General features: G+C 52.7%; 1 protein-coding gene across 1 annotated transcript in view; it reads left to right on the forward strand.

Moving 5' to 3' along the window:
- The window catches only part of LOC128275179 (uncharacterized), an 81,463-nt gene that overhangs the window by 53,891 nt on the left and 13,270 nt on the right, over positions 1-14,302 (forward strand). The window contains exons 9-12 of the mRNA XM_053013592.1: positions 3,073-3,527; positions 3,657-3,708; positions 6,702-6,846; positions 6,940-7,797. Coding sequence (XP_052869552.1) covers positions 3,073-3,527; positions 3,657-3,708; positions 6,702-6,846; positions 6,940-7,797 — 1,510 coding nt within the window. The remainder of the gene's footprint in view (positions 1-3,072; positions 3,528-3,656; positions 3,709-6,701; positions 6,847-6,939; positions 7,798-14,302) is intronic.

Here is a 14,302-nt window from a genome sequence, read left to right on the forward strand (position 1 = left end):
TTCTTCGAATATTAAATCAACATGCTCTCTCTGTGTAAAAAAAGACTTCTTTATTATTATTTCGCACACGACACGCGTTTTATGTCTCGGACGACTTGGCTCGCGCTAGAATTGTTGTGGCCAAATCGGCGGATTGGCTCCCTTTTGGCCTATCATCTTGCCTGGGTGGGTTCAGTTTACTCTCGGGTTGAAACGGGACTCGGGTAGTGGCGCCGGGGGATCTATTTCGAGCGCACCACCGAAAACCAGCTCCAACCGGCCGGCGGGCCGACCGTCAGGCCAAGACTTAAGTCCAGTCCCACCTACGTCGAGTCGCGCGACATACGCAATCCCTGAACGCTATTACCACGCGCTCGGGTGCGCACGCTAAAACCACATTCACATTGGCGTGGTGACCGACGACGACGCCGCCTCCAGCCACGGCGAAATGGCAATGTCCTGCGCTGTGCTGTGCCCACCCGAAACGGTACTCGGGTGGGCACGTAGGTTCGCTAGGAGTTTATGTCTCGAATGGCCCAACAACTCGCGCACTTGGATTGTGGCACTGGGATTTACTCTGGGCTGGGATGGAAATTGGCAAGTGATAACGCCGGTGTTCGGGGGAACTGCTACTCCATCGCCGTAATAGCGAACGATTAAACATCCCACATCCTTTTTGGGGCGCACGATGGCGCACAAATTTTCGATCAACGTGTCCCAAATTCAATTCATTACGCCTCTCGTTTTATGATGGGCAACGACCTACAACCCGCTCCCGGGGATACGAACCTCGTCGTCGTCGGTGGGCTCGCTCGTCTCAACGTCTCAATAATCGTCGGTCGCGTCGGTCGTGCAGGTTGGCCAAAAAAAGGTAAAAATTGAGGTAAAAAGTGTGCTCGCTTCGATGCTTAATTATGCTGCCGTTTACCGCTGTGCTACGTGCTTCGCAACAGTATCTGTGTGTGTCCCGATTTTCGTGTGCTCCTTGATAAGCCGGTCGGTCGAAGCATATCGTTTAATTGATTGGCCATCGTGGCTAACAATTTTGCTGATACTAAGGTGTTCATTAAGTTTTGCGGGTCGGTACAAAAGAACGCTGCTACGAGCCTGATTTTTTTTGTGATATTGGTACACTCTTCAAATGAACGTATGTAAAGTTTCATTTCAATCGGTCACCTAATTTTTTTTTTACAAGCCATTTTGTATCGACTTGTCACAGTATTTTTTACAATGGAAAAAATAAAGTGTCATGCAATGATTTAATTTTTAGTTTTTAAAGGTTTAAAAGCAAAGTAAAATTATGAACGAATGTTGAAAGTATATAAGAACTCTCCACCTTTAATTAGGTGGTTTAAAGGGGCGGTTATGAGTTTAAACGTGGTCGTAGTAGACGATCCTTGAAGACGATCCTTGTCTAAAACGTTAAAAAACAGACACAACATCGGAAATCGTCAAACAATACAGGATATCGTTTTCGAAAATCATCCAATCACTGATAGAAATTAAGTACAAGACCTAACCATGTCATTGAGGAGTATAACCAATATTTTGACAGAACTTTTGGGTTCCTGAAAGTTGTTTGCACCCATTTTGCCGCATTCGCTAGAAACGCATTCGAATGCATCTTTTTTGACAACATTTAAATCGTTTTCGATAGTATAAAGTGGATTTTATGCATCGAATCATCACTATGGATGAGACTTGGGGCTATCACTATGATCCAGAGTCAAAACAAGAGGCTTAGGAGTGGTGTGAACCTTTTTCTTCGGTTCCGAAACGAGTTCGTCCAGAATTTGCGCAAAACAGATGTTAGCATCAGTTTTTTGGGACCATAAAAATGTGTCCTTCTTATCGACCCGCAAAACTTAATGAACACCCTAGTAGCTTGCGACGCACCCAAAACATTTATTAAACACGCTTTGGATGAGTTTTTTAATCGTTTCGCCCATCTTTATGTTGTGTTATTTTCGTTTTCGTTGTTTCGTTCTTGTTGAGTTAAGAATAATTACTATTTTTCTAAATTATTAACCACTCCGCCGGTATTGATTGCATTGCATGGTTGATTTATGCTACCGCCCAACGCATAATTACGGCCATCATTCAACACATGCCTCGAGACGACGACGAATGCTCCATAATTAAAGCCATCGATCGGTGTACGATAACGATTACGATAACGCTGCATTCCCCATACGAATAGGATGATTGGGGCACCCCCCAAAAGTGGAATGCCCAAAATCGGACCTCCCAGATCGATGGCACTCGCGGGCGGGGGATCAAAACACAAACCGCTCAAGTACCAAGGCTCAAGGTACGGCGTGGTGTCGTTAGCTGAAGGAGCCACTCAAGGGTCTCGATTCCACCATCAACCAAACCCTCGTCATCTTGCTTGATGGCAAGCGTTTTGAGCTTGGGATTGTCTATAGAATGGCGCTTTCAAGCTGTCGACATCGATTGTGTTCCGTGGATCGCGGATCTTCCGTGAGTCAGAGTGTCGGATCCACCCTGTCGGATTCCTTTCATCGCTTTGTCGGGGAAAGGGACGCACCGAGTGCACCGCCGTGCACAATGATCTGCACAATTTCGAGCAGCCGTCGGGCAGCAGCTCGATAAACACGATCGCATTCTTATGCTGACCCGAGCACCGAGTCGAATTCACTGGAAATCATCGTCATCGTCATCGTTGCGCGTGGCGAAAACGCGGGGAGGTCGATCAGCCTCCCTGGCCGGCGGAAGGTAATCAAGCTCCAAATTTGGCAGCCCCGGCCATCGGACCAGAAACCCGCCAGAAGGTCGCCGGGTACAACAATAATTATGCTGCGGTGTCCGTCGTTCGGCGTCTCTGTCTCTCTCTGCCGGTCTCCTCGGTTTCGGGTCCCCAGCTGGAGGGAATCCCGCCCGCCCGGAGTCCTCTGAGCGCTCTAGTAGCCCTCCCCTTAGCAGTCAGTGTTGGTCGATTGGTTCGCCGTGTAGGTTGTTGGCTGGGTGCGTCGGTCCGCGTTGTGTGTGTGTGTGTGCCGCGTTGTGTGAGGGCGCCTGAGACACCTGACATCCCGATCTGACCGCACGTTCTCGTTCTCCACTCTCCACCAGATGACTCCAACCATACGCAGGGTCCGCTGGACGGGTCTCTGTACGCGACGATTCTGAAGAGCCCCAAGTCTCCGACGGCACCTCCGCATCTCATCTCGCCGCCGGCCGAGTTCAGCAACGGCAGCAACGGCGGCACCAAGCTTCCGCCACCACCGGTGCCGGAGCGGTCCAAAACGCCCAACTCGATCTATCTCACCCAGAACGGGGTCGGATCGGGCCGCAGCACGCCGGTCCCGTTCGCCGTCGTCGGTCCACGGGCTCCGCCGTCGTCCGGTGACGCGGTCCGCCGCAGTCCCGCCGTCGTGGCCACCAGCTATGCCGCCGCTGCGTCGGGTGGCAAAGCGAAACCGACCGGTGGTCAGGTCGATGGCCGGGAATCGGTGCGCAGTCCGCTGACGGTTTCGATGGACTCTGGCATCTCGAGCAGTGGCCCAGTTACCAGCAACCGTAAGTTGGCGTTGTTGGCGAGTTCCGCCCGACCCCCGCGCTCCAAGCGCCCAGGCACTGATATCGCCTTCCCTTTCTCTGCTCTTTTTCGGGACCTCTCGCACTCGCCCGGCACGGCAGGTCGTGGTGGGCTGCAGGACTGCAGCGTCTCGCCGTCCAGCTTTCCGAGCCCACAGGCGAGCCCACAAGGTAGGTCGTCGACGTGCCTGTGAGCGGTCCCGGAGCCGAGGGCCCGGGCCCGGTCGTCGCCATAAAAGGGCGCCATGAATGTGGTTGGCCCTCTGGTGGTGCTGCGCAAGACAAGCTTCCATTTTGCGCCATCGGAACCATCGGTGAAAGAGAGTTGGCCGGGGCTGGAGCTGGTCCCGTGCAGTGAAAGACTTTCAGGCACCACTACCTCGTTCGTCCAACCAGGATGTGGCCCAGTGGGTTGGTTGGTGTGATTTTCGCGCTAACCGTTTATGGGAGGCCGCCCGGTCCAATGAGCTGAACGATGGCAGGCGACACTTTGGGGTCTGGGCTCTCTGGCCGATCTCCAGAGGAGACTCCATTTATGCAACGACCATCGGCCAACGGGGAGGGTGATCGATAAGAGAAATCAATCTCAATACGCGCCCGACGACGACGACGGCGAAGAGCGCGAAAACCGACCGCCGGAGAAAGAGGTTAGCTCCATTTCTAGATTGGCACTACCCCCCCGGTGTGCCGATACAGTTTCGACACACCGAGGTCCGGGCCGACCGCTCTGCCGCTGATTGGTTGGCCACGGCGGGGAGAAAGATGTCACCTATTTCCGCACTGATTTTCATCGATTCTTGGAAACGGACGACGACGACGTCGGCGCGCCCATTTTCGCCCCCCGGAATGTGGAATGCGCAGTTGGCGCAGGAGAGAAGCTGAAAGCGTTTGCTACGATCCTTTCCCCCGCCGGGTTTGCATGCCGATTCGGTAAGGGTGCTGGGGCGCGGTAGATAGGTGCGCCCGGCACCGATTCCTTATCAACCGAGGTCGCTTTTTTCGTGGTTATCGACGCTCGGCTTTGGGGGCAAATCCATAGGGCAAAAATGCCGCCAATCACGAGATCAGCCATGGAGTTTTGGAATTCCTGTGACGGACAACTCTCTCTGTCTCTCGCTCTCTGAGGTCTAGCGTGGTGCTTAGTTACTGGGTTGTTTATTAAGTTTTGCGGGTCGATAAGAAAAACACCATTTTATGGTTTTAAACACATTTTATTACTCAATTATTACTCTCCCTGGACATCAATACACTCGTTCCAACGAGACTCCAATTTTTGACCTCTATCCCTGAATTGAGAATCTGAAAAAGCTGCTAAAAAACGCTTCCACAGCTGTTATGAACTCATCATTTGATGAAAAACGCTTTCCACGCATGAAATCGTTTAGATATGGAAACAAATAGAAGTCGTTAGGGGCCCAAATCTAGTGGATGCCGTGGATGCTCCAACAATACGAACTTGAATTCACGGATTTTTGCCAATGTCAAAATGCTCTTGTGACAGGGTGCATTGTCCTATATGAAAAAGGATTATTTTCTTCTGCAAGTAATCCACAAAGGTCAAAGATCCTTTCGCATCCCAAAAAAATGATGCTAACACCCTCTGGGCCAATTTCTGGACATGAACTCGTTTTGGTGCCGAAGAATCAGGTACACACCACTCCTTACCCTGTTGTTTTGGCTCAGGATCATGGTGAAAGACCCAAGTATTATCCATAGTGATGAGCCGACGCACAGCATCCACTTTATCCTTTCGAAAACGCTTTTAAGTATTGTTGCTGTTTTTGGACGTCCTTGACGTGGATTGTCTTCAAGGCTTATACGACCACGTCTCACTTCAGCTACCCGTCTTTCTACTCTACTAATTAAAGGCGAAGAATCCTTATATACTACAAAGTAGGCTTGTAAACAAAGAACGAATTGACAGATTGAAATGAAACTTCTCATACGTTCATATGAAGAGTGTACCAACATAAGCAAATAAATTTAGGCTAGGAGCAGCTCCCTCTGTAATTGAAGCGCAAAACTTATTGAACACCTCAGTATAGTGATAAGAGGAAAACGAGCGCCTAAGCGTCTTATTGATTTTCGTCTGACATTTGTGACATTTTGCTCCCGAGCTTCGTCAGATTATGGACGCCTTTCCGCGCTTGGCGGTTTCGGGGCGTGACTTATGGGAAGTGTCCCGCGTCACTCAGACACCGTCACCGCGACTCACGGATCTGTATATCGGGCCCCAGATAAGAGAGCAGACCGACCACCCGACACCCGAAATGGTGCTGCCGGGCCGAGGCGATCCCAGGTTGGGTTGTCCCCACGGTTGTCCATAAATCGCATCGAGCGCGCGCGTTGCCCTGCACAGCGTGAATTAATTTATCCGCGTACCGCGGCACGCACGCTGCCGGAATGGAGATTTGACAAGTGGATCCACACACACACACAAACGCACGCGCATAGTTTCTCACCTTTTTGTCGATGCCAGCCAGCGCCAAGATCCGGGTGTCGGCCACCGAGCCGAGGCGAGAGAGTGGAAAACATGATTTTCTATTTTGATCCAGCGCGGACTCCTGCGCTCCAGTCGTAGACGGACTGATCGATTATGTGAACCGAACCGCCCGTGCCCGTGCCCGCGCGAAAGCACCTCACACATATTTGGAATAATTTCACGATTTTTAATTACATGTAGCAGCAGCAGCGCGACCGGTGAGGTGTAAATGGGGAGGTGGCCACGGTGCGCACGCGGGGTGTTGACTTTTCCATTTTCGGCAGCCAACCACCAAGTTCGCTTTTCGCCTCTCCCGCGGGGACACCTTTTTGGGCCCCGGACCCGGCGGCGGCGGCGGGCCAGCAAAGGGCATTTTGGCGCGGACTCGTTTCGTAACATTTATGCGCGCCGTGATCGCGAGGATCGTTTCGTTTTCCGTTCGGGGTGGTGTTGGGGCGCCCGCGATCGTGGTGGGTGCCCGCCCGATTTGGGTGACAGTTTTCGTTTTTGCCAGTCGCACTACGTAGACCTCAAATTAACCTGTCAGCTTCAATTGACATAACTTTGGCTACAAACTTTATACGACGCGGCGAAGTACCCTATAATGCTCTGTAAACGTTGGTTGGGACTCCGCTCAGACTCGAATAACGCTGTGTTTATTTTCGTTACGTCAATTTTCCAGATGATCGTCACCGGGAGCTGGATGATCTGCTGTCCGATATGATGCTCACCGTGCAGGGCATTCCGGATGTCGGGAGAAAAGCGGAGCAAACGCAGAATCCGAACGATCACTTCGTGAACACGACCACGGACACGATCAAGCGATCGGCTTCACAGACCGCTCAGCTTCGGCCGCTCACGCCGCACCTCGACGATCGGTCGCGGACGCCACTCACGGTGGTCAGTGACTTCGGTGGGTTGCCTTCGGCCGCGGCCGCGAACGAACGCGAGTTGCTGCAGTACGAAACGTCGAGCACGACGACGACACTCACGCCACCGCCGAGTGAGTGCGGCGGCCGCGAAACGCCCCTTCTTGGCGGTGGCGGCGGCTACGCAACGTCGGCGGCCGCCGCGGTTCGCGAGCTCCAAAATATAAATAACAATAATCTGACGCCGGCGGAGCGTGAGCTCATCATGAACATGCAGCACCACCGCCATCGGCACCAGCACCAGCAGCAGCATCAGTCGCTAGCGTACCCTCGGCCAGCGCGGTCCACCACCGGAGCTTCGGAACGGTTCACCTCGGACGACGACGACGACCTATTCGGCGGTGGCTGCGGTGTCAGCGGAGGCGGAGGCGGCGGTCAGCAGATACCGTACCACGCGCGCGAGGACTCGCGACCGTTCACGTACGGCAACATCCCGGCGAGCGGGGTACCGCAGAATCCGCCCGCCTCGACGATGATCAAGATGCAGTCGGGCCTTTCGAGCCCGTCGATGGTGCGGAAGGCGCTCGGGACGCCGACCGCACCGGCCCGCAAGCCGCTGCCCCGGAACGACTTCGAGGAGATGTTGCGCGAGCGGCGCGAGAAGGTGCTGAGTGAAAAGTACACGATCGGTGATCAGTCGCGCGAAGGACCCAGTGCCAGTGACACCCTCAACAACAACAACAACAACCCTAGTGTTGGTGGTGACAATCGCTGGACCTACCAGCACACGGTGAAAACGGTGACGCAAACGCAGAACGGTGCCGGGGCCAACGGCTATCAGCTGCACGAGCCCCTCAAGCGCTCCAACACCATGGACGGCAGCTTCGGACGGCAGTTCTCCAACGAAGGGTAAGTGAGGGACAGTGAACAGTGGGCGGTGGTGAGATGCGCGCAAGGGACCCTAAGGCCGCGCCGGGGTCCTAAAATTAAATCGGGTGACCTCAAAAAAAAACAAGGTCTGACCTTCGCGCCACATAACTGCAAGTGTCTGCGGTCTGCAGGTGTCGAGTAGGACGAGTTTCGGGTGTGGTCTCTCTCTCTGTTTCTTCTGCTTGGTGACCGCCGATGGCCAATGATTTATGTTCAGAGAAAAGTAAACCACGCGCACCCAACTATAGGGTGATTCGGCTAGTGTTTGGATTCCGAAGCTGGGGTGCAAAATATCGATAGCTGGCTGTATGACACGTAGCGCCAGACGAAACCAAGTGTCGTCCAAGTTTTCAGCCATCGACGGTTACGGCTCCTTTTTCATTTTCGAAGAAAAATGGGCCAATAATGCCTCCAGACCAAAATCCACACCAAACAGTCGCACACCTCGTTGTGGATGCATTGGCTTCTCTTGCACGACGTGTGCCGCTTTTGGCCAAAAAGGGCCGCTTTTTGTGTGTCTAATGGAGGCGGTCATTTGACCGATATTGTATTCTGAGTCAATTGTTAATGAACGGCATTTTATACTTTTAATAAAACATGTTCATTTTTCAAAATCGACTAACAAATAGCGGAGTTATTCAACATTTAAATAGTTGGATCGTGATGGAACACCCTTATAGTTACTTATTATTATCTTACTTATTTACATAAACCGCCGAGGTGGAAACGAGTTTTTCAAATTTCGTACTGTATGAATTGAGGACTCACCACTTTGGAAATAAGTTTTGAATATTTGCCAACTTTCTGCAAGCGTACAGTGTCCCATTTGATATGTGTCAACATTTTGACTAAATGTTTAAAATTTCCCGAATGAAGTTTACCGTTTTAAAAGTCAAGTAATCGGTAATGTAAAATCCAAATACTTAATGGATCACCCTATAGAGATCTTCGCGGCATAAGCTAGAAAGCGGAACCTTGGGTCAATTCACGTATGTCACCCGCGGATAAATATTTATCCCCGAAGCGAAATCGAATCGCACCGATATTCGCACCTTTTGGTCCGACTCTTGGTCTTGCCAAATGGCCGTGGAACAGGTGATGGTCTCCGGTGACGTCCCTCCGGAAACGACGACCTCGTCGATGGCCAACCCGTAGTGCGCTCCAACGGTGCGTCCTATATGATTAACGGAGTCGGAGGAGCATCCTTGGAGCACACCACTGGTGGCCCTAGAAGTGGCTTCCAAAAATATCCTCCACCGACTTGGGTCAGAACTCAGTGGCCAGCTGCCACTCTGAGAGAAGCGCCCGACATTGACCCTTTTGAAGTTTCACTTTCAGCAGCCACAGTGTGGGAAGGGTTTTTGGCTAGCGGTTCCGCTAGCGTTGCGTCCCGAATGGTGAACGCAAACGATAAGCGCGGTAGTAGCCAGCGTCACCGTCCCCGTCCTCGTGTGGTGCCCTGCATTTCGTCCCCGGCCAATGGACGCCCGCCCGCGGCGAAAACGGAATTTATAAATAGGCGAACCTCTCTCTGACACAGGGCGTTAGTTTTGTGGCCCCTTTTCCGCTCGGCGGACCTCCCGTCTTCAAGCTTTCTTCGTTTTCAAGGTTAGCCACCGGTGTAGCGATGGCCACGCACTGGATGACAAACAACAAACACACCGGCGTGTGTCTGGGTTTTGGAAAGAGTTCTACGGGGTTTTACCTGGGTGGTTGTGTAGGTGCTTCATTAAAGGCCAGTCGGAACGGATCAGTCGCCATCTTTGATCCAAAGGCGTTCTTTTGCTGTAATTGGCTGTCAGTCAAGACACGTGCCCAGCCGGCAAGACCTGAGCAAGGTGTGCCAATTACCCTTTGCTCACCTGATACTACCTCAAGAGCGACTAATTCTTCATTCTTTGTTCGGTGACGAACTGCAAACATCGTCTTTTCGAATTGAGAAATGGTTTTAAACAAATTCAAGAACTATGCCCTGGGATTGCCTTGATGTTCGATGATGACGACCCCAGGATCCTTGTTCCTGTGTGTCGCAAAGTTCATTACGAGACGTTTATCGTCCGTCGTGTCTCTGCTACATTGCATTGTGCGCATGACCACGCTTCAGGCTTACGACCTGTCAGGAGCCAGGGCAGGTTTCTGGCCCGTGCATGACATCATGCTCCTTGGACAGTTTGACCATTGGTCTCGCAGATTGTTCGACTCCTGTTCGCCCACCGGACTGGACCGGTCGTCGGACAGCTCTCTGACGGTGTTGCAGAACTCTCGCAGCCCAGCAGTGGCGGCAACACAGCGTTAAACGATTTCTTACGAAATCCGCTCATTAGCGAATGCAGGCGATCGAGTTGAACGAACTTGTTTCGGAGATCGCCGGCCACAAGTGGTTGTGGTGGTGGTGGTGGTCCGAGAAGCACTCCTTCGACCGCACTCCTTCGACCACCGGATTCGACCGCATTTGCATTGTGCCGCCAGATGAACATCTTAAATTTTAAACGAACCCCGGTCCGGTGGCTTCGTGGTTCGTGCAAAAGATGCTGCACTTTTTAATGCATTTTTGACATGGGCCCAATCTTGGGTTGGGGCCGCACGGCTAAACAGGTTTTTCTGGCTCGTCTTGGATGGATGGACAGTCCGCACGCGAGGCGGACAAGGTTTTTGCTAATGCTTTTTTGGGTCCGCCCGACCGACGATGTGATTGACGCGCGCCCCACAGAGAGGGTTGAGGTGTCCGGAAATGGGCAACATTGTAGTCACGCGGCCTACGCGGCGCGCGCTGATGCCCGTCACCTTGGCATTGGCTCCGGAATTCATTCATAAACGCACTAAATACGTCGATCGATAATTTGCACGTCCCACGTACAGTTCGATCGGCCATCAGTCGCAAGTGGAGCTTCGCAGCGTTCATTGAGTCGATAAGCATGACCTACACGCAGCTCGATTCTCGGATACCCTCGGATAAACCCTCTATAAATTATCCGCACCAAATTGGTTGCCGATCGCACGCCGACTCCCCGGCCGGTTGGCGGCCGGTTTTACGGCCGCCCGCGCTGTGGACCGTCGGAAGTTGTTGTCGTCGTCGTCGGAAGTCAAGTAGCGAGGGCGCGCGTGGGTCGCGCTCCACGGTTGACATACGCCCCCGTGGAGTGGTGTGTGCAGAAAATGACATTCCTTTGCTTCGGCCCAAAAGTCGAGGCGCGATTCCAACTAAAACCGCTTCTTGGTGTGCGCTTGGATTACGGAGGCGCCATCATCATTAACACCGCCCGAGTGCGTGAGCCAAAGTTTTAACACTAAAAGTGTCTACTGTCGCATAATTTAAATAAATAAGCAAATCTTTCCGGTCTCCGGTCTACCTGGGGCTACCAATGTCGGACTGTAGGAGGTCTTATCGTGGCGTTACACTTTATTTGCGGTGGCTTATCGTCCAGTTTTACATCTAATCTTAAGTCCAACTTCACGGCTCCAGGCAACATCCGCGTCGGGATTGGGATGGCAGTCAGCGAGCTAAACCATGGATCTATTCGCAATCTGTCCGCGCAGTTCCGCGCTGAAAAGGGTACGGAATCTAACATTTCATTAACTCTTCGTCAAATTCGGATTCAAGACCCCTTCTGAAGAGACGTTTTCTGTGCTCCGCCACTCTTTTGAGAACCAAAGAACTTGGTGGGAACCGTAAGACACTGTTCCTTCCTGTGGTTTGTAGTCGTCGGAGTAGTCGTTCTAGTGTTTGGATTCCGAAGATCCACGAAGAACCAATCAGCCAACAATTCTCGGTAGCGGCGACACCTTCTTCAGTTTTCGAAGAAAAATGGGCCGATGATGCCGCCTGACCTATACAATTGTTTACAATTCCCAGATTGAAGTTTGTCGTTTCAAAAGTCAGGCAATCGGTAGTTTAACTTGAGGGATCACCCTATAACAGACTTCCTGTACGGGAAAGTACCGATAGCTGACCCCTGTCGTCGTCTGCGATAAGTCGCACGTATCACATCCGCTAATGCCCTCTGCTACATGGTCACGTGTTTTACCGTATTGCCGTATGAAATCGAACTCTGCACATCACGACGAAGCGCGCGAAGCTTATCGAACGCGTATGCGCGAACGGATAAGGTTCCCATTTCACGGATTTATTCCAGCCCCGATCGTGTGACACGCCGCCGCCGCGGCGTCCCCTTAGTGTCTGCCCTAAATGGGAAGTCCTCCGGCTCCCGAGGCCGATCGTGTACCGGATGGCCTAGCCGGCAGCGGCAAGCGTTAGGAGTCGGCCGGGTTTGACCAAACATGGATTTCGGATATTAACTCTCGATGCTCCACCACCACCAGACGGTCTCGGACAATGGTGTTTGCTGTTTGCGTGGTGACCCGTTTCGAGGCGGGTGCAAAAACCCAAAGGAACTCCCGCGCCTAGCCCAACCGACATTTATGGCCTTCTTTTAAGCTATCAGCCAGCACGAGAGAGCGAGAGAGAGCTTGTGAGAGAATGAAATCCGCGGAATAGAGATGATTTCGGTCCGGACCTTCAGCTTTTTGAGGGACTTCTGAACACGAAAACACACGGTTATATCACGCCTTTCGCGGTGATCTCCGCGTGTTGCGGTGTTGCGTCAGTCTCGGCGAGTCTCTTGTTGCGGTGTGGTGTCGCCCGCGACTTGCGTGCGAATGTTGGTGAGACACGGGTTTGCGCGACATACTTGATCGGTTTCGTTTACCGAAGGCGGGCGGCGGAGGTGGTTTGCTCTCACCCACCCAGCCAGCCTGCTTCGAGGTTGCCACCGATCGGCCCCCTTGAATGGAACCTCCACTTCGGCGCTGGTGCGCCATCTGCGATCAAATGTCGCTCCAGCGGCCAAACGGTGCTAATTGCATCCCGGCCAGTCGAAGCCATCGATGGGTACGGCCTCAAATAACCCGCCGAGACCACCGTCAAGGTCGACCGGCCATCGGGAGTCTCGGGAATGGCCATCTTCCTGAGCGGCTCCCACAGCGGTTTGACACTGAACGAACGACGACAGCGCTGCCTGAACCTGTCACGCAGGCTGCTGACTGACTGACGGGGTTGACCGATTTGCTTGCCGATTGGCGAATCCACGCAGGAAATAGAACCCTGGACTGGATGATGAGCGAAGCCAGCGATCTCTTCCAGCGTTTTATTGCCACAATTTTGACCAAATCGAGCGCCCCACGCTCTGTAATCTGGGCCAGTGGGGTGCATGTTTCAAACTGGCAATTGGCAACCCGTTGGGGGCGTCCAATGCATCCAATGAATCGGCCAATTAGAGCTGCCCCCAATATGGACAAACAATGTTTGCCGTACCACGGGCCCACGTCGGTCTCTTATTGGTGTTGGTAGCCCGACGAATGAGTTGCAGTGATCCTGAGATGTTCATTCGATCTCTGGAGTGGCAGCGTTTTAAGTCTGAAAATGCATTCTTGACGTGGAGATCACTTTCGGTGGCGAGGTGATCGTCGAAGATCGTCCGACTGGCGGCGACATTTATGAGCTCCGTTAATGTAGGTGAGCACACACGTTGTGGATACGTTTTATGGGTACTTAATTATAGAAAGACCACCGCGGCCACCATCTGGTTGGCGCCCGCTCGAGGTCGGCCGCCACTTCCTTGACCTTCGCTGGCGCGCGCGACGCACGGCGCACTTGTCCTCTTCCGGTCAATGTACATCCTTGGCCGGTCTGCGCCTTGATTAGATTACGCGGTCGCGTGAAAGCACGAACTCGTTTGCGGACCGCAGCATCGTTCGTTCCGGTTAACCTCCGGCTGGTTGCCAAATTAGGTAATGCGCGCCGTCTCGTGAAACAATCACCTCCATGCCGTGGTCAGCTCCTTCACTCGTAGCAATCCCGGAAGTGGCCAAGAAGGCGATGCTGTGCTGGGACCCCTTAGAACTCAGCCTGCTCTGCTACAGACATCGATCCACGGGGGGTTTTTAATCGTGGCGATTCGTAGAACCACTTCCCGAGGGTTCCATTTTTTTCCATCGACCCGCCATTAACCGCTGACGAAGATGGACGTCGTTCGCCCGGCCGGCAGGGACCGGCTATAAAGAATGATTACAAAATGAATCAAGATAACCTGCCATTCGGGCTGCCCTTTTGGGCGGCGCGATCGAGTCGAGTTTTTGATGTGGCCGCGCCATATGTTTTCCTCCGCTTCTGGAGGCGTACGAGGACATAATTGTGGAGGACGATCTGCTAAATCGTCGTCGGCGCTAAGCGACGCACGCCCAAACCCCGGTGGTGGCTCCGGCTTCTGTGGTCGCTTTTCTCGAGGTCAAAGCGGCACTAAACGAACGACGAAGCGTATCTTTCAATTAATGGAATGAGTTTCGGTGTGGAAGCTCCCAGGAAGTTCGAGGATTCGTGTTTTGAAGATTGAAAGTTTCTGGAAAGATTTTTGATTACTTCAACGCCCCCCCAGCACGGGCGGCAATATTAGGTGTGTGAATTAATTCGTGCCGTTTAACAATAGAT

Source organism: Anopheles cruzii, chromosome 3 (genome assembly GCF_943734635.1).
Source record: "Anopheles cruzii chromosome 3, idAnoCruzAS_RS32_06, whole genome shotgun sequence".
NCBI lineage: Eukaryota > Metazoa > Arthropoda > Insecta > Diptera > Culicidae > Anopheles > Anopheles cruzii.